This window comes from Brachionichthys hirsutus, chromosome 16 (genome assembly GCF_040956055.1).
Source record: "Brachionichthys hirsutus isolate HB-005 chromosome 16, CSIRO-AGI_Bhir_v1, whole genome shotgun sequence".
Lineage (NCBI taxonomy): Eukaryota > Metazoa > Chordata > Actinopteri > Lophiiformes > Brachionichthyidae > Brachionichthys > Brachionichthys hirsutus.
The window spans coordinates 1,601,431-1,622,094 of NC_090912.1; the positions used below are offsets into that span (position 1 = coordinate 1,601,431).

General features: G+C 48.1%; 1 protein-coding gene across 1 annotated transcript; it reads right to left on the minus strand.

Annotated features, from left to right (window-relative positions):
- Positions 1–4,189: 4,189 nt before the first annotated feature.
- lasp1 (LIM and SH3 protein 1) lies at positions 4,190–20,468 on the minus strand. Its single transcript, XM_068750426.1, has 7 exons — positions 20,400–20,468; positions 13,558–13,652; positions 10,188–10,272; positions 6,930–7,037; positions 5,452–5,524; positions 4,926–5,020; positions 4,190–4,708 (listed from the first exon to the last, which is right to left on the minus strand). Exons 1-7 carry the CDS (start codon positions 20,466–20,468, stop codon positions 4,535–4,537), a joined length of 699 nt encoding a protein of 232 aa, XP_068606527.1. The 3' UTR covers positions 4,190–4,534.
- Between the last annotated feature and the right edge of the window lie 196 nt (positions 20,469–20,664).

The following is a 20,664-nucleotide window of genomic DNA, read 5'->3' on the forward strand; positions in this document are numbered from 1 at the left end:
TTTGATGTGAGACCACTGTGTGTGTGTGTGTGCGTGCACGCGCTCATAGATGGAACAGCGGCCGTATTGTAATGGCGAACCTGGGAGATTATGCTATCTCCAGAGGAATTCCGATTATTCCCCACTCCGAGGTTTGTCTGGCAGTGACATTTTCCTCTTCTGTGAGTTAGCGGCTAACTGCTAACTAGTATAGCTGCGCTTTAATAATACGTGTTGAAATCCCCCCCCCCCCCCCAATACATACGGCCACGCACATTCAGACGAATCAGCATTATTGCTACGTTAGCCGCCGTCAGCGAGGCATGCCTTCATAGCATTTATAGAAAAAGGCTACAGAGGCAAAAAACATGGCAAAAAAACAAAAAAAGGAAACAAAACAGAAAAGAGTTTAGTATTTTGTGGATGGTGTCACCTGTTCAGAGCAAAATGCAATAACATTAGCTGGGTATAAACCCACAGAGGGCCATCATTATGCATATTTGAACGAAATAGATAAAACCTAAATATTTAAAGCGCCCCCTGCTGCTTAAATTTAAATTACAAAACAGTAGCGATGCCTAAAGAAAAATAAGGATATATATCTATATAAAATAATGCGCAGCAAAGCTGCTAAAAGTTAAAAATAAAGTAATCTAAATGTGTAGCCGACAAGAGAGAACCTGACCTTTGACCTCAGGTCGAGATGAACTGATTAAAGAGAGGAATCATTAAACCGTAGAACAAATTAGAAGCTAAACTCAAGTTTAAATAGAACCATTCATGAGGTGAAGGGAGGCCGTCTGCTAATTCTCAAAGGTTTATAGTAAGTAAACAGCGCCATCTGCAGGATCCTCAGTATAACAAGCCATAATCAAAATAATCTCAATCTGTCACTGTTTGCAAAGCCAAACGTCGTGAACACAGAATAATCCTCCAATCGGATCGACAACGAATGAAAACAAACCAGCTGCATTTCCCGAGAAATCATCTTTATTTGATGTAATTTGTGAAATAAATGAACCTCAGTAAAAGATAAGCTTCTTATAATCAACACGGTTACACAGCTTTGGCGGTAAGAGCGATAGAACAGCGAGTGGGTTTCTGACATGACCCCACTGATCAATGAGCGTGTGAATTCTAACCAAAGTCCGAAACATCAAACAGAGAGCCACTGAACCGACGAATACTTTGATTTTTTTGTACTTTGAATACAGGAGGAGTCGGGCCTCCATCCCTCCTCCGTGCCCCTCCTCTCTGCCGGAGAGAAGAGAAGCCATCCCGGCCACCACGCAGCTCTTCTCCCTGAAACAGAATGAAAAGATGGTCTCAAACGTTTCCCGGGAATTTCCCCGATGCAACAGCAGAACGTCGGATTCCTGCCTGCGGGAAACACAAACATCCCATTTATGAAGAAACGCACGCATCCCATACCGCTGGGTCCACCATGGAGGGCAGGGATGCGGGAGAGGAAACGCATCTCACAGCAAATAGATGATGTAGGAGAGGAAGACGAGGCCCACGATGGCGAAAAACATCAGCATCAAAATGTCCACCATGATGGAGAGAGGCTGTCAGAGATGGACGGCGGAGAGCCGAGCGGCAAAGCGGCAGCTGCGCCTCCCGAGGAGAAGATCGGAACTGATCGGCGGTCAACGGAGCGGTGGGGGGGGTTGTGCAAAGTCGGCAGCGCCCCCTGCTGCTCCAAAACAGGAAGCGATAATGTCGCTTCCTGTTTAATTGCTTAAAAAAAAAAAACATTCAACTATTTGGAAAACTCGAGTCTCTTTTCAAGTTTGCTCTTGGATCGTTGTTAAATGATCAGGATAAATTAGAATTGTCATTTTGCGTTTAACAAAGCACAATACAAAAAATATAAACATCAGATAAAAAAAAGACAACAAACGGTTCCTCTGACGGCGCCGACACATAACCCGGAAGACGAAATATCGAGATACACGACCTTGCATCCGAATGGGTCACATTGTCCTTAGCAAAAATGTGTTCGGCACAGAGTGTTCCAAGTTAACAGGTTTAACTTTTATTCCTCATCTTATAAACAATAGAACACTTAATTTCTCACACATTACTCAGAAGAGAATCAAGCAGATTAAAGCTAAATCCTGCCACAAACAGACGACCCACAAAGCTTGAGAAAAACATGACACTTTATTGAATCTGCAGAATCATAAGTACAATTTGAAGTGCTTTAACGGAGCAACAGGAGATGACATCAGGTCCTTAATTCTGAGTGAGTATCCAGAACGAGTTTCGATTAAATGTGTAATTCAATATGCATATAGAATCTTTTTTTTTTTCCCCCCCACTCAAATTTCTTTTAAAATTATACCAAAAACATTTTTTTTTTAAAGATGGAACGCACAAAACTGGTCTGAAAGCTAAACCCGACTGTGGATTACATGACTTTACGCTGCAAGTCTAAGGTACATAACCAGTATAATAGAAGCAAGGGACGATTCATCAGAAGCGCAGGAGCATACAATGAAGGCTGAAGGACAGACGGATGGCAGCAGATGGGTGGACAGGATACGGGACCGAGACGGGGGGGGTGGTTATGATATGTTACAGTTCAGTGGATGGAGAACGGCGGCGCGTGTCAGCAGGTCGCCCTTCCTGAGCCCGGGACGCGACCCAACCGTGCACGCTTCCGTCCCGACCCGAGCCCCACTTTCACAACGCCAGCCTGTCATTGGCCACTTTTGTTTTTTTCCATTTCAGTCAGAACTGACAAAAACGCCCTGAAGACAAAGTTTAGAGCGGCCAACGACGGTCGCTCGGTTATTACATTTTTAGTCCGGATTCACTCCACTTCCAAGCCCAACCCATCAACTCTCCACTGGGAGAAACAGCCGGGCGGCTCTGAAAACACTTTTCCAAGCGGAGTATCCCACATGGAAGACTTTCCCGTTGTGGAAGTTACAAAAGGCAGGTGTTTGCGCCCCCCCCCACCATGAGCCAACTTTAAATTCCATTAATTCCCCTCAGCCACATCAAAAAATTAAAGGCAAGCCATTTTCCGAAGCACCATTACCATAAAAAAAAATCCCTAACTCACCTTTACGATACATATACAATTGTGCATCCAGCTATAGAGCGAGAGCCTTGTTAGTTTAAATAAAGCCCAGAATTCCCCCCCACACAGCGCCGCCCTGGTGGCTCATGTCTTTGTTTTGGAAAATTTTGACTGCTGTAGATTAAAAATAATTTTACCCAAAAGGTGACAGGTTTGACTTTTTTTTCCAGACGACCAGGAGACTCTCGTGGCTATTTTAAAAGCCGATAATATAACGTTGTGTAATTAGAAGCGTTAGAATTTTCCGGCCGGGAACAGGCTTCAAGGTTGAACAAACAAGCGCCTGTTTTCCTCAAACGAGCCGTCGGCACCGCCCTGACCTGCAAACGCAGGTTTCAGACGGATCACACCACCGATCCGGCTCTGCAAACCGCACCGGTCGTACAACGTCCCGCCGCTCGGTTCATAAACTCACTTGCCGTTTTATTCGCCCCATTTTTGTTTTTCCAAAATAGGCATTGTACAATACTGAGAAAAGGCAAAAGAAGGACAGCGTGCGGAAAAATTACAATCATCACAAAGCAAAGGTTCGACTGAAAGAAAAATATAGACTGGAATGTTCACTCACAGAAGCAGTGGCATAAAATAGATTTACAATATCGAGTTGTGCTTGACCTTCTACTCTAATATATCTATTTTCTTAGAGGGAGATTTTGTTGGGGAAGGGGGTGCGGAAGTCAAATCTTGATCGACAACTTTGTGGTCTCTTAGGACTGAAGGCATTCAGACTGCAAACAAATCAAGTGCCCCCCCCCCCCCGCATTCGACACGCCCGAGAAAAGGAAACGGCGAATCTTCCAGTTGGGCCGTGATTCCAGTTTGAGAACGACGGCCACGACACAAAAGCTCGACACGAGGGGTTTCCATGGCGACGGCTGGAGGGAAAAGGTCACGCTGGAAATGAAGAACGAGCTGATCGCTAGCAACAGCAGAAAAAAAAAAAAAAAAAAATCATTCAAAATATTCACGCGACTCGAGATTCTACGCCGTTTCCAGTCTGGCTAAGATCACCCTGCGAAATGAAAGAGAAAAGAAAGCCCCAAAAGCACGGAGGAAATCCCACCCCCACCCCCACCCCCACCCAGGAACATCTGCAGTTGTGTTGACCGACTTGTGTGGGAAAAGAGATTTTGTACACTTTCTTTTTTCTCCTTTTGTCAGGATTTCATAGTGCTACAGCTAGCGTGAAGCTGCGTGACCCCCCCCCCCCCCCCCCCTCCGACACGCAAGAAGGCTTCATGTGTGACAGCGGGAAAAGAAACAGACGGACAACTGGGAGGGGGGGGGGGTATGGGATGGTGTGGGTTCGGGGTGTCACAGGACAGGTTAGGGAACACGAGTAAAATCAAGAGAAAGCGGCGTTAAGATGAGATGGCACTGGAATCTTTTTTCCGTCCCTACTATCCCTCCCTTTCTCTACCTCCTCCTTCCGTCTCCCCCTCTTTCTCTCTCTCTCTCTCTCTCTCAGATGGGCTCCACGTAGTTGGCGGGCAGCATGCCCTGCTGGCCGGTGCGCTCCACGCGGCCGTACATCCAGCCGTCGTCGATCCTCTGCACGTCGACGATCAGATCCCCGTCGATGAAGGACACCTCGTCCTCGTCGGCGGCGCAGTAGTCGTACACCGCCCTGTACCGCTTCTGTGGATGAGGGGGGGGGGACAAATGTTTGAGTTAGTGGGCTGATTTAGGTCCGCCTGCGCTGAACAGGCGCAGCGGGATGATGTCATCAACGAGCGCAATCTAAATTGGTCCAACGATTATGCAAAAATAAACGTGTTTAAGTAATCACAACTGGGTTGATGCTCTAGTTGTGAAAAGCCGACTCACCACAGCACCGGGGGAGGGGGCGGGGGGCTGGGGCGGGGGCGGGGGCGGCGGCCGCCTGACGCACCGGCTCAGGAGCGGGGTCGTAGTTGTAGTTCCGAGAGGCTGCAGGTGTCTGGTAGGCTGCTGTTTGAAACAGACGGAGGAGCGGCGCGTTAACGGACGAGCTGCCGACGCGTTTTCCTCCGGAAACGCACAAAAGCTCCAAAATGGTTTTAATTCTCAGGAATTCATCGAATGAACCTCAAACGTTCATCCGGCTTCAGCGCCGACCGAACCGCCGAGTCTGGCTACGGATTAAACTTTAATGATTTCATATCGGATCAAGTTTGACGGGAACAACTTTCCCGATTTGCCAGTTTCGGCAGTGACAAGTTACAACCAAGCCTCCTGACTGGTGCGAGGAGGCGACGCCCCGGTTTTTACAGGGGCGGAGCCAGGCACAGGTGATTAAAGCAAACCGCTGAAACTAAACATCACACCCTCGTTACGCAACCACACAACTCGTCATATGTACTCGAGCAAGCCGGTAAGTGTGGGTGCGCGTTGGGATGGACCTTGGCTGGGGTTGCTCGGCTGATGATGAGGGGCGTCCACCTTCCTCCTTTCATGCTCTTCGTGGTACTTAACCTGCAAGAGATCAAAGATAAAGACAAAACTTTAACATCTCCTGCTGCAGCTCTTTTTGCAGCAAACTGTCAGCATGCAGTTCATTTTCTGTCCACCAGGGGTCTCCCCCACTGGCTCTCCAAATCCCTAATGGCGATAGGTGCGGCGCCCGCCTCAAGAGGCTGGTCGACGGGAAACGGCGTCTCTGCGGCCGGATGTTGAACAGCGCGGTGTTGCATAGCAACCGCCGCTGATACATCAGGAAGAGCTGGTGCGATGAGGAGGAAGTGACTCGAAGCGCCAATCCTTTTGTACATGAAAAGAGGAAATGGAGCCGGCTGAAGGAGAGGAGCTCATGTGACCCCCCCCCCCCCCCCCCCCAGGACTGACCCCCCCCAGGATGCACCTCTCCCCTCCAGAGGACGACGGAACAAAGAAGCACGCAACTCCAGGCCCAAAAGAGGAAGTGATCGACCTCTGACGTCTGCAGCCAATGAGACAAAGGCAGCGTTCAGCGTTACGACAGGGGCCGCGGTGATGACGGAAACCCACTGCCTGCTCTAGAACTCCTCCAAATAACCTGCCCCCCCCTTATTAGCAGGCCGATAACAGACTGACTCACGGCTCCTCAGTCGAGATTTACAAGCCCGATTCAGTCCATGTTTCTACCCCGGCTCAAAGAGCCCAGTGTGACGGGCAGCCTCAGCGAGGAGCATTCACAGGGGGGGGGGGCAGGGGGCGGGGGGCAGTGAGCCAAGTGGTGGAGAACACAGCGACTGTTCACAAGTGGCATATGCTAAATGAGTGTGTGAAGGAGCTTATGTTGGTTTGGTTTGAAGAAGCAAATCCAACAGAGGAGAGTGTGTGGGTGTGTGTGTGTGTTCAGGAAGTGGCCCTGACCCCCCCCCCCCCTCGCCACTTCTCAATCTTTGCTGCTCGACAACAAGAAGTTTACGGAAAAGTGAAGAAAGGGGACCAAGAAAAAGAAGAGATGGAAAGAATAAGAAATTATTCTGGAGTTGTTCTCTTATGAGATTGTGATGTGCGTGTGTGTGTGTGTGCGTGTGCGTGCGCACCCTTAGTGTAGCCAACATGTTTACGTTTCCTTGTTCTTCACCTCAAACATGTGAAAGCCGTCCTCTCCCGTCATCCTCCGCACCGAGTACACGACCAGCAAGGCCGGCGAGGACGCACCATTCCTCTGCGACCGTGTTTCACGTGGGAATGAAAAGGCCACAGCCGACAGAGTGCGTGTGTGTGTGTGTGTGTGTGTGTGTGTGTGTGCGCGTGCGTGTGGCGAGGCTCCGAGGCCCCGGATGAAAGGATTCTCTATTGTGAGGTCTCCTCTCATGGATTTGACCTCGACACGCCATTGCCAAAAAGCTACACGGCAGGACAAAGGGACGGCGGTCTCGGCGACACTCACATTGCTGACGATTTCCTGGTTCTTCTTAAGTCTCTGGTACTCCAGCGTGTCTGCGGGGGGGCTGGTGTATTTCCCTTTACTCCGGTCAGACCCCTCCTTGTAGTGAACCTGATCGCGTCAAAAAACAAAAACAGCAAGATCACAACCTGCAGGACGAATCACGTGCCACAAACCGGTGTTTGTCTTTCAATGTACGTGAAATAAAGGCGGGAACGATGGAGCGCTACGCTCGTCCGTGAAGCTAGCCGACGTCATGAACGCCGGCGCCAGCCGCTCTCAGTCCTGAGAGTTCATTTGGGTAAATGCAGAGTCTTATTTGGCCTAGTAAAATAGTTCTACAGCGCAAGGGAAACGTCGTAACGTTGACTTCATTGCAGCGAGATGCGAATGCGTAAGCTAACTCGAAAACACACGAGTGTCCCTCGTAGTGAAACCGGTGATTAATTCACCACCTTTACGTTCCACAGAGTTTAACTAAATAACCACCCACCTGTTTCACACCCACTTCGTAAAGCAGAAGGTTGTCTATTTAAAACAATGTTTTCAATCAAAGCACACACACACACACACACAGTGTTCACTTCCTGTTTGCTCGGGAGGGGAGGCCTTTCAAACGGGACACGGGGGGGCGACCATATGTGGTCATAATGAGAGGTCGGAGACAAACCGTGTGTGACATGTGCGCCCTTTGCAGCAGCAGCTGAGACTCGAACCCACAACCACCGCCAGCATTTAACCTGAAAGCAGAAGTCAGCTTCAAACTGAAGCTGCACGTTGAGGCTCGCCTGCCTCTGATCTCAGCACCAGCTTTGACATTTCAGCGATGACAAATCGCTGGTCGCCGCCCCCCCCCCCCCCCCCCCCCCCACCGGCCACCACCCTTATTCCTTCCTCCTTGGCGATTGCACCAACTTCCTGCGCTGCCAGGAAACAAAGCTCCGTCCGTCTGTGCTGTCCCTCCATGTCCACGTCTGCCGCCGCTGAACTGACCTCTGACCCATCCTGCCCTCGCCTTGTGACAGCACGTCCTGTTTACGACGTGCGAGCTGCCGTGTGACACTTCCACATCCGACACCGCCCCTAAAACAACACAAGACGTTTAGGCCTGCGCTCCAAGACAAGTCCTGAAGAAGATTAATGCGGCCTCAAATCATCTTCGTCCTTCGTCCTCCTCTCCTTTTATTCCTCAGTCATTCTCCTTTGTCTTTGTGGGTCTAATGCAACAGCTTCCTCTCCTCCAATCACGGCCCTGCTTTCTTTCCCCACCCACATTCTCTTGTCCCCGTCCTCCTTTTTCATCCATTCATTCATATTTTACAGCCTCAACGGCAGCAAAGTCGTCTCAGAGCTGCAGCTTTTGCTCGTTATAATCTCTCTGCTTCTATTTGCATTCCCCTGGCTTTCCTCTGGGGATTTTTCTTTCATCTCTTCCTCCTTCAAACTGCACTCCCCTCTCCCTCTCTCGCTCTCTCTGCTTTCCTGTCTCATCCTTTTTCCCCCCTTGCTCATGTGCCCCTCATCGCTCTCTCGCTTCCTTCCCAATTCCCTCCCTCTCAGTCTTGTTTGCCCCACAAAGACTTGTAATGAGGTGTGACAAACCTCTACCCTGCTACCATAGCAATAGGGTTCCCGTAGCAACGCAGCACCGATGGTGGAGAGGGGTTATATGGTCACGATTATCCACAAACATGTTCAACTTCCTTCCACCTACACTAACAATCAGAAAGCGATCAGATGAGCAGCCCACGACGTTTATCTCCTATCATCTAAACACATTTGCTCGAATATCTTTGCAAAAGGATTTGCATGAAACTTTACAGAGTTTTGTTGAGTTTAATTTAAATAAAGCCGGCTGTTATACAAAATACCACCAAAGGCCATCCAGCCACGATTCAAACCAACCGCCAGCACACACAGACATCTTCAGTTTACATTCCACCCTGAACCATTAGCATAATGGCTACCCTTAATGTATGACCGCTGGCTTGCGGGGGAATTTGTGAGAATGTCGGGAAAAACACCATCAGTCTCTCCATCCTTTCGCTAACGCTACCCCCCACCCGACATGACCCCCACCTCAAACCCACATCTCATCTGTGGCGACGCTCCGGACAGCGCTCTCCTCTCCCGCACGCCGAGAAAGCAAACCAGTCCCATTTCCCGTCCACCCTCCAGCGCTTCAGCTCATCGATCATCAAACATCTCGCGGGCTTTATTGAAGATTCTTTGGACTAAATTTGGAGTTTCCACTGAGATTTGTTGGAGTTACTTTTGGCGATCACACACGGCGGCACTTGGGAAAGTGTGCAGAAACAAACGTGGTGAGAAAAGGAAAAGCGCATCAGCGCCGTCCCCGCAGTAAACACTAGATTGCACAGTCGGCACAAAAGACAACAGTTCAAATCCACCATAAGAAAACATGCAAACAGGCGGAAAGATTAACGCTACGATAAGAGCAGCGAGAATCATGATGGATCCCTGAGGTAAGATTATTAATGATGTGTGCTTTATTCTTGAGTCCTACCGCGGCAACATAATGGGACATGGAAAAAAAATAAAAAGCAACAAATCAAACCACCGTTAATCACCCAACCAATCACAGACAGTCTGACGTCACATCCAAGCTAACTGATGAAAATACGGCACGCCGTTGTTAGCCGCCATCGTCTGTCTTAAAACTACATTTTATATTACAGTAATACTGTAGCGATCATTTTATTATATCATTCTGTGTATCTAATGCTATAGTTATTAGCGTTGATTTGAGCGTTTTTCTACAGCCGGAACTAATTTCATTGTTTTCAGTTATTTCATGTGAAAAGTTTATCTGAGTTACGAGCTCAGTCCCGGAACGAATTATACTTCTATGTCAAGGTATTACTGTACCAGCAAAAAGAATGCTACGGTGTTTTTCTTTATTTTATTAGGCTTACTTTCAGGCTGAGCCAAAACCCAGAGTAAGCGTTAGAATACTTCTAGCAGACATCTGCTAGTTCATTCAACATAACACGGACGATCTCAAGACTAGGTTAAAGGATATTTCTGCTGCCACACCTTCCTATGTAACAACCAATGTTTTCCTTAAATTTGTTTTTGGCAATAAAAGGAAATAGAAAGTGTTGTGAAACAGATTTAAGCAACCTCGGCTACTTTATAATCTCTCAATGACGCTACTCGAGTACAATTTTTAAATCCGAACGGGACAATGCCAGGTTCCGTCTGGCCACGAATCCATTGGGCGTCGAACACAACGCTCACCGTGCTCTGTAAAATGGACTGCTTTTGGAGACGTTTGTTCTCGGGAGTGTCAGCCACCGGTGTAGAATGCAACTTCGGGTAGTGTCTGTAAAATAAACACAACGAACAGAAAATAATGTCAGTACGCAACAGACACACGCAGGCAGGTGCCAGCGTCCCCGTCAGACGCCCAATCCTAGACGCCAGGAGGAACAAACGGCATGATTCAAGCAGTGCGCGCACTGTGGCCCCACAACGGGGCATCTGTAATTCAGGGTGGTCCTGAGGTTGACTTAGGAGCCCCTGTAGACAAAATGCACGTCAGTGTAACACACAATGCTCTGTCAGTGGGAGCCAGCGTACTCTGAGAAAGAGGAAGTGTAGGCGGTGGCTGCGTGTGTGCGTGGGGGCGAGGGGGGGGTGGATGACAGCCTCAAGGTTGCACAGTTTTAAAGGGCGAGCGATAACAGGTACGGAAAAAAAAACAGCCACACGCGTGTAAGGGAAACACACAAAGCACCGTGGAGTATAAAAGGATGGGGAACAACGCAAACAACATGGCAGCAGGGATGGTGAGAGGGCGGATGTGGATGAAGTCACGGGTCGCCGCCTTCAGCGGGGCCTGAAGCGGGGCCTGAAGCGGGGCCTGAAGCGGGCCTGAAGCGGGCCTGAAGCGGGCCTGAAGCGGGCCTTTTTTTTTTTACCTAATCTCCAGCTGCTCTACCTGAACCATTACAAACATAAATACAAACAAGTAAACAAACACGCGGCACACTGGAGCGCCATTCCTCTCCGGTAGCTTATCAGGCGGCTCATATGGACTGCAGTTCCCAGCCTGCCTCAGGGTGTGGAGTGACCTCAAAATCTTTGAACCGCTATTCGTGCCTCTGGGTAACCCATCTAGGCGACGCGCGTCTACCATTTTAATGACAGCCTGGAAGGGAACCTAATAGTATGCGTTAGCCCCTCTCGGGATTTGGGCGTGTCTGCTTTGTGGTCGGCATGACTGCGCCTCAAAGACCACGCTCGTCTGAGACAGAAGCGCGTTTGGGCCACGCCCCCTCCGCTAGACGCATTTCTGCCAACGACGTTCCCGTTATCTCTGCACAAACACAAAACAGGTTGCACCCAGTGACTCACAAAAATGAACATGTATTATAACAAGGCAACAAACCAAAGGCGAGCGTGGGCGACATGCACGACTCTGTTAGTCCAAAATGTAGGAGGCGCAGCTGGAGCCACACGTGTCATCACACACGAACACGCACATCCACACACACACACTGCTACTGTGCAGGAGGAAGGATCTGTTTGCAAAGTGGAACCCGGAGATGCTGTGGTCGGCTTGACCCTGTGAGAACCTGGAAGGGTTACAACGCATCACTCAGCAGGAACATTTAATCATCATCACGTTCATGTCATCCATCACAAGTTCAATGAGCGTCTGAGGAGGAGGAATCTACTAAATCTGGACCGTAATCTGATCCAACACGGCACAGGCGTCGATAGGGAGGAGAATCGTACATTGGGTGATGTGGGACACGTATCAGAGTTCATTTCGTATTTTACAGACTACGCCGCCCTGTTGGTGCGGTTCCAACAAGCCCCCTCCAGGGCGGACACAGAAAGCACATCGAACCAGGAAGCACGGAACATTTCAACAAATGACCTCAAACCATGATCCAAGATTCTGTTCAATGGGAGAACATTGGCAGCATTAATATTGATAACATTTAATTAAGATATCTGTGACAAATACTTTAGATTCACCATAACAGAAAGACACTTTGAAAGTTTAGTTAAGAGTGGATGCTGTAAAACATACATTTTTTAAACTAAAACAATTTCAAAAAGACTTGGTTTCTGTGCACAGTATTGAATATTTGATGAAATACCATCAGTTTTTGAGTTACGCTGTGGAAATCAAAGGTGATAGATGGAAGAACGGGAAAAGGCTCCAGCAGTCGCCAGGGAAATAAGGAATTTCCAGTCCGTCTATCCGCCGTCCTAAATCTCCCAGAACCCCCCCCCGGCCGTCCCCCCCTGTAACGCCATCATCTCATCAGGGATGGCATTCTCAAGGAAAAGGTGGGCGGGGACAAAGTAGAAAACAAACAACGCCTATATCAATTACTACGGACAGATATAGAGCAGTAATGACGAGGCAGTTATCCCAGGGAATAATGACGGCGCGCGCCGGCAGCATTACGCTCCAGAAGTGGGACGCGATGTTTACTCAGACAAGGCCTTCATAAAACAAACGGGAAGAGGCATAATAAACGGCGTCTGGGAGGTTTAGGGAAGCGCGGAGGAACGTTGGAGGCAGGAAAGGGGATATTTTGGGATGCGGGAACAAAGGTGATGATGGGATGACACCTGCTGAAGGCGGCTACAGATGTGAAAGACTGGCTGTAGAGAGAGGAGAAAGATAATATACATTTGTACCAATAAGAAACAACAACCAAGCAGGTTTTTAACATTTAGATAATGTGAAATTAACGTCTAAATAAAGTAACAATGGCTCAAGTGGATTGAGCTGCTTAGTTAGCATACATCTCACTCGCCAGGCATTATTCCAGTAACCGATTCCCACCGTGGAACACAAGGTCGTCAGAGAGCGTTCCGTCCTTCCTTCAGTGCAGGAGGATGTACGTGCCGAGATCAAGGCATTCCGGAGTTATCAAATTCATCAGCATTGGGGAAAGACGCAGGGGGGGGGGTCACAGCAACCTTGACATTTGACCGCAAATTCTAATCAGTTGAACGTCGAGCCAAAGTGGACGTTTGTGCCAAATATGAGGAAAGACGTTCAGGGCCTGTGAGATACCGGGCCGAGAAGATTTAAAAAAAGTATTCCTTCCCAAAATAAACCCTCCATTGTGTATAAAGGGGAGTAACAAGCACAGATGTATGGCTTATATAATAAAGAAAGCCAAATTCTATAGTAGCATTCTGGCAAAGCGTAAAGAAGCTCGTCAGAACATGAAGCAACTCCTTTCTGCCCCCCCCCCCCCCCCCCCAATGCACGGTGGGAGAAATTCATTGCAAGTAATGCAAGGAGGGGATTCCATGCTATAGCATGAGCAGACATGCTACTTTTCAGAGTATTGGCCCGTGTCACTGTAGAGGAACTTTAGGAATTTCCTTTGTTGATACATGTCCCCCTCCCCTCTCTGGTTCCACTGGGGGGGGGGGGGGGCCTGAAATAGTCAGTGATAAACAGCAGGAGGGGGAGCGAGGGGCTCTACTTGGGTTAACATGAATAGAGACATTTCGAGAGTCGACTTTCTGGCTGTGGAAGGAATAAACGCTGCCGTCAGCGTCTCCCGGGCGCAGACAGAACCAGCCGAGCGCGAAGACAAACGGACGTGACGACTCGGGGACAACTTACGAATTGCAGTACGGTTTCTTTTCATAGCCTTTGTAATTCTTCATGTTTAAGGTCATATTGCAGACTTCGCAGCTGAAGCATCCTTTATGCCAGAACTGTTGGGAGACAGAGAAGAAACAAAATGAGGGCGAGGGGGGGGGCGACATTCGTTAATGGACACAAATACACCACATGAGGACGGCTCATTTGATGAGTAAAACCAGAACTGCTTATGGACAAGGAACTGGAACGTTTGTTACTGGACTGCACGACTCTGGAAAAACCGTCAATCACGATTTGGCTCTGCTTAGAATCGAGATGACGATTCTCTGGCATGATTCTTCCCCCCCCCACCCACCACATTTAAATGTTTAACGCCCCGTCGCCGTGACCTCTCTCCGTCACTCCTTCTTCACCGTTAACTTATTTGAAAGGCTTCTCCTGCCGGAAGGTTCCGCCTCGCTGACTCGTGGCGTGAAGCCGCGTCGTCATGGGCTGAGGCAGAAGGAAACGTCGGCGTTCTAATTCTGCACACCAAAGCGGCCGCGTTTGTCTTTGACGCAGCTCTTGGAATAAAACACAGAAGGCCCGCCTTCGTTTCGGGATGACACCGCGTGGACGCGTTAACCCGAGGTCGTGATTTCATACAGATTAACCGTGCAGCCCTACCCTGCCATCACAAGGAAAGCACCGGCATGTTCATCTTTAAACAATCTGCACACCTATGTTAATACTGAAAGTGTGTGCCGAGTTCGCGTTGTGTGCGCGTCCAACCACAGGCAGCGTTTTCAGCCGGGACAGCAGAGACCAAGGCGCAACCTTTTGATTACTGAACAGCCCGTTTCTTCAGTTTTTCGTTGCACAATCTGTCCATCTGCAGCTACGTAACTGGCCATTTCTACGTCTCCTTCACCGTCCTCCTGCCCTCTCGCCTCCTTTTGCCTTCTCAAATGGCCCCCGGGCGTTGACCTGCGGCCTGACGGTTCAAAGAGGTATTGACAAAGGGAGGATCGGCGCCAACTGTAGGGTTGGAGGATACATGAAAGGAAGGAGTCGGGAGGAGCACGGAGAAGGGAGCGTGCAGGGGATGGGTGGACACAAGGATACAGACTGAAGCAATGATCTGGCAGCTCCTACTGTCATCAGGGGAACAGATGGAGGAGTACAAGGAAGGGAAAAATGGGAGGAAAGGAAAGTAGGAGTCCTTATTAACACGGGCTCAAGGCGTTCTGTCATCCCTCTCATTCTCTCTCACTTTATCAATTTCTACACCTATTGCCCACAAAGAAAACAATTTTCAAAGCAGTGTAGGAATTATGAAAAGCTCGGATGAAACCAGATAACCCCATCATCGCCTTCCTGGTGAGGTTCGATTCCTCTTAGAACAAGCAGCGTGCATTACTGAGAATAATTTAGCATTCAGGTTTAGCATCTGTGCAAGCTGAAGATGGACGGCAGATACATTCAGAGTCGCTGCATGTTATGAGCAGACGCGGGGCACAAAGAGCATTTTATTAGGTTCCATTATTAAACAAGAACAAGACTTCAGGCTCTGAGAGAACCCAGGGTGGTATGTAATGACAGCACGGAAGCGCACGTGTACACACGTGGACTACGGCATACAGAGGGAAACGCCAGCAGTGGAAATCGAGCCTCGCTCGCTGCAGCAGATCTGTGATTCGCAGGCAACAGGCAAACACAGCCTTCAAATGCAAACCTCCTTATCCCAGAAGCACCCAGGCATGAGGGAGTCGCAGGCAGACACATTGTGCTTCTCTTTCCATGACTCTCCCTCCCCATTGTTCTGGCAAGAAAGCCAATGACAAATCTCTTCAACACAAGCACAGTGCAGGCAGATTCCGTTTCCTCTAGTTTGCAGCTGAAACCAGGAGAGCCACCATCTTTTACGCGTACACCGTGACTCATCCGGTCGAAGAGCGGCTTCACCGTGTACCGCTTTCATTCATTTCATTCATTCATTCCCCAAACCTGTGATCACAGTTGCACTATTGAACCTACAGTGCGCTCTCATAGAAACTATCAGCTCAGGATGGACTTTGTTACTCCGGTCATTTTCCAAAATAAATGTTGATCTTGGTTCTTTTAAACCCGTTGCCAAAGCTGCTAACCTAATTCTTTGATTTCATTAAAACATTCTTTACTCGCACTGAGCACACAATGGGACGTGAACAGTCAAGCAACATGTGTAGGTGGTCAGGGCAGCATGAATACTCCATGATCGCCGACACCGAGGCGGATCCTACCGAGCCTGATGTTTATTTAAAAACGCATTTTGCCACTGCAAGCATTTTCTAGCTGCATTTCTAATTTTCCCTCACTCAGCAGTGGTTTTAGTTTCTCACAGACATGAGTGAGTAAGGAAGGGAGGAGTAACACAGGAACCCATGCCATCCAAATCTCAACGCATCTCATATAATAAATCATTAGTAGGATTAAAGCAAATACATCTCAAAATGGAAAGCAAAGAAGGAATCATCCGAGTGTGTGGTCGGTCGACGGGCGGGGCAGCGGTTAGCCTTGTCCAGCTCGAGGAAGGCCGGAGCTCCGGTGTCAAGGCGGGATCAGCTAGGAAACGAGGACACTGCAGAAACACCCAGTGAAAATCTCTCTCTCCGCATCAGCGCAGCTAAGGGGCACGTGTGCACGCGTGTGTGTAGCATCGTATGTAGGTTAGTCGTCTCAGTACGCGATGCATGCGTGTCAACGCCGATACGAGGCTCCAGTCAAGAGCAAAAATACTCAGTCGGGCTCATCTGTGTTTGGTTCTCTCTCGGTGGGAACCAAACAGACGGGCCCGGTGGAATGTCGATAAGCGTATTATAAAAACAGGGACACATTTACCAAACTGTCACCGCCTTGTGATTTTAATAGAAATACGAGTTGCTTTCCTGAATGTAAAGCAGAGAGAATCTCCCAGGACTTCTTTAGGGCTATTTCTGCACCGGTTAATTGAGATTTAAGGTCACGTCTTTATATTTTTAGACGGAAACAAGTCTACTCCAATCTATAGACCGCGTGTAATGGATTTTCACAGTCCAGTGAACTGGTAATCGGCAAATTAAGCTTCACGGGAATTTAGCACTTTAAAACACTGAGGGACATCCCTCGAGATCAAGCAGAAATACTTAAACACTTGGTCACATCAGAGGCAAAAAAGTTCCAACCAGATTACTTTGTTTTATAATTTTATTGGGCGATTAGGCTCGGGAATTACCCTCTGATGACTCCTATTTATGGTGCACCGATAGCGGCTAAACACATTTAACAACTCTGCCATGCACACGCACAACTGCAGCTCATTTTTGCACGTGTTAGTGTGAAGGATTAGCCGTGCGTAAGATGGTACATGCCTAAAGACAACGCGCCCAACATCTGGCTGGTGTTGACACAGGACTAGTTAGCGCATTAAAGCCTGATGGTTAATCACCAGCCAACCGGGCATCATTAATGTTTACCATAATGGAGGTTTTCATTGCTGACCTGCAGGCAGACAGTGATTTGAACAGACATACTAGGTCAGAGTATCGCGTAAGGCTGCTGGGACATCCCAACTGGTGCCGTGGATCGCACCAACGCTACAGGAACCTGCCCTGAAGGTCACCAAAGGCCACCATTTGTTTTAAGGGAGTATAGCCATTCATCTTGGAAGTGGCTTTCTCCATAAGAAGACCACCTGTTCAATGGCCACCGCTCTTCAGCATTTTTAGACACGCTTGACTAAATGTTGACATCTGTTCATAGAGTTCAGCCAAAATGACCGGCACCTTATGAACGAAGTCTCTGTACGGATATCACGAAACATCCGGAAGCCCTGAAAGTGTCCGTTGTCCCCTGCAGCTAAATTGCTGTTGGGGCTGGAGATTGAAAATAATGAAGGTAACCAAGCTGGAACAGGCTCAGAAAGCATCGGGAACTGGTTGTACTAGTTCCACTTCATGAATAAAAAGCAGAATACGTCTATCCACTCCCAATGGAAACAAGATCTAAAGGTGATTTCTGTCATTAAAGGGAGGCGGCTCGTGGTTGCTGGAACGATTCCTCATCTCTTGTGGTATTTGGACAACATGAATCAGCTCTAAGAATAATCTAATTTCTCTAACTATAGGCCTGAGCAAGAGAGTTCACGCCTCACTGTACGAGTCAGAGCCCAGGCACACCGTCTGTGGAAGTACTACATTGATAACATAACTACTACTAGTGAACACACAATTTAATGAACAGGAAAAACGCTTCAGGGTATTTTAACATCTGATTTTGTGTGACGTAAACTTCTTTAGGCTGTAAAGAATCAAACAACCAGACTAATGTACGTCTTCTGACCCTTAAACCCTTTTACAGTACCTTGTAACAGCAAAGTCCCATCGCCAAAAAATCTCCAACCCCCCCCCCCCCCCCCCCAAAAGCTGTTGCTGAAACAAGAAATCCGTTCTTGACAGCGTATAAATTTGCATCCAAATGACAAAACTAACATATTAAAGAGCCGAACACATCAGAGACAGATATTTGCACCTCATCCTGATTCACGGTTGTGCAGTCAGACTACATGGGCTTCTCAAATCATTTATAGATTCTGCAATACTCCATTGCGATAACTGATTAACTGCAGTAACCTGTTGACTGGGCGGTATAATGGCATGTAGTGTAACTCACAGCTAAAAGCAGGAGGGCTGTAGAGCATGTCCTCACCTGCAGGCAGGGACAGGCTCTGTAATTCAGACATTCAATATGTCCCTCGGTTCAAACACACCCTCCCGTGTGCTCGTGACACATATACAAATCATCTGACTTCTCCACATGTTGCACAATAAAACAGACCATTTCCATATTATGCACTGGTTCACATCACTTCCACTTAAAATAGGGGAATACAACAAAAACTACATTTTCTAAAAATCAGGATTATTAGCAAGATTGCATTTTTTTTTTAATTGACATTATTGGACATATGGTTTGCATTTAGAAACAAGATAGTTTGTTTCAGGCAGAGGATGAAATGACAGCAGGCATAAAGGGCAAGTTCCAGATACATGGAATGGTTTGTACAGGAAATGTACTGATATATATATATATATATATATATACCAGTAAAAGGGCAAAGTAGGTCTCCTTTATGCAGCTTTAGACTTCTTGCTAAGGACTGAAGAATAGCCAAACAGGGCAAAGCTCTTAGGAACAATAACCGACGAAAGCTCACTTCCTGTCTCGACATGCTGCCCCCCCCCCCCCCATCTACTGAGCACAGCCCTGCTACGCTGGAATGTAGCTAGCAAGCTTCTGTGGCTCATAAATTCCACAGAAGCAAATTACTGGAAGAGGCAGTCAGGTAAAGGTATTCATTTTTTGGTTGAGAACAGGAACGCAGAACCCGCGGCTTCTTTATACTCTCGCTTCAGCACGTAGCCAGCGAGTACGATCTGATTGACAAATTAGCATTGGCCTGAGAGAAGCAAGGTATTCTGTATCAAGCCTGAAGGTGTGGCAGCAAACACTGACAGCGGGATACACCCTTCTGCTCGGATCAGAACACGGCGATGGCACAGCAGGCCTCTGGCGGAGCGCGTTTCGTGGGAGCGTCTGTCTTCTGGAATGCACTCTGCTTCAGGCCGGATTCAAAAGCGCATTAAGGCTACGCTCGCGTCGGTACGACTGTCCTCAACACCAGCTTTTTAAAACGATATTTTTTTTGTTTTTGAACACGTATATATTGTTATGGCCACTTGTGAATTTAAAATGGTTTCTGAGGTGAATCTATTCCAAGTCTAGAGCACTCTGGGAAAACATTAGTCATGGTGCATTCAGGAACCCGTCCGTGCACAGGAGCGGTAATGCACACGATCGGGATCTGATACTTTAGACAATGTGCTCCGTGTGCTCGTTCTCTACCTTCCTCTTCTGTCGACCCCAGCAGAGAAGCGACGTCTGGACGGGGATCGATTTTCAAATTGCCATTCAGGCATCCATTAGACAAATTATCTACTCGCCCCAAAGCGTTGACAAACGTCGTAAAGTCAGATCCTACCTATATAGAAAATTAAAATAACTACGCTTTATTTATATATATATACACAATTTTACAAATAATGCCTTACACCGGCTTTATTTAAAAAAACGACAACCTTACAATACGATCAATATCCCAAAGTGCGCTTCTCCCGTTCGAGTTAAGCATCTTGGTCGGGTGACTGTGGGTAAAACTGATGAGATTACCACTTTGAGACTAAACTAGTTAAATCAAGGTGGGTGGCGTAAACCACCCTCTGGCCCGGATTAAATAGATTGGATTCAGGCACGACCAAATCAGCCCACGTCGCCTTCAAACAGCGGCGGAAGCAATAAAATAAAATAAATAAAAAGGGCCGTGACAGATTATTATTCTCGCCAGACACAGTTACCACGCATCGCTCGGTGTTTGTTAAAATGTATTAATTTTTCGACCAGGTTAAGGACCTTTAGCCAACTCAAAGCAGCAACGCGAGCTAGGCCCCAAACCAGACCCCACTGGGGCGCTGGTTAGAAACGGACGAAGTCTAAATAATTATGTGGAAATAAAAATGTATATTTTTTTTAATGGATGTTTATCATCTACACATTAAGGCATAATTTCGTTTCTGGGACGCCCCGTTTCACTCCTACCGTCCAGACAGCTAGCTAGCCTCGCTAGCGAAATGCCTACCCTCGGGGGGTGATCGTTTCATTGAGAAAACCCGTCAAAGGGGGGCTACATTTCAGCAAAGCGGAAATACGCGCAGCCCCGGCCATAAAACACTGGAGGTATAACACGGGTATTTTACTTAAAAAACAATGTGATAAAATGAAGCAATGCGACACTCCGGTGCTCTTACCTTGTCCAGACAATTCACTTTTTCCGTCGGGTAAACGAGCCGCTTGCATCTGCTACACAGCGGGTTCATGTCGGAGGAATGCTCTTGTAGCTAGCTAGCACGGAAAGCGTCGACGGTAAAGGTCGTAGCTGCGGACTGCGCGCCTCCCGGGCTCGCTGTATCGCGCTATCGGGAGCAGCGGGAGAACAAAAAAACCCAATTCGGTCGTGAGTGGCAGATCCAGGAGGGTGTTGTTGTCCCTGTCGCCGCCGCCGCACAGCTGGCT

Excerpts from the sequence above, each read along its gene's own strand:
- lasp1 (XM_068750426.1), bottom strand. The coding sequence starts at position 20,468 with ATGAACCCGCTGTGTAGCAGATGCAAGCGGCTCGTTTACCCGACGGAA. Across the intron at positions 5,525-6,929 it reads ACCAGGAAATCGTCAGCAAT|GTTAAGTACCACGAAGAGCA; the intron begins GTGAGTGTCGCC and ends GATCTCTTGCAG. Across the intron at positions 5,021-5,451 it reads GCCGAGCAACCCCAGCCAAG|CAGCCTACCAGACACCTGCA; the intron begins GTCCATCCCAAC and ends TGTTTCAAACAG.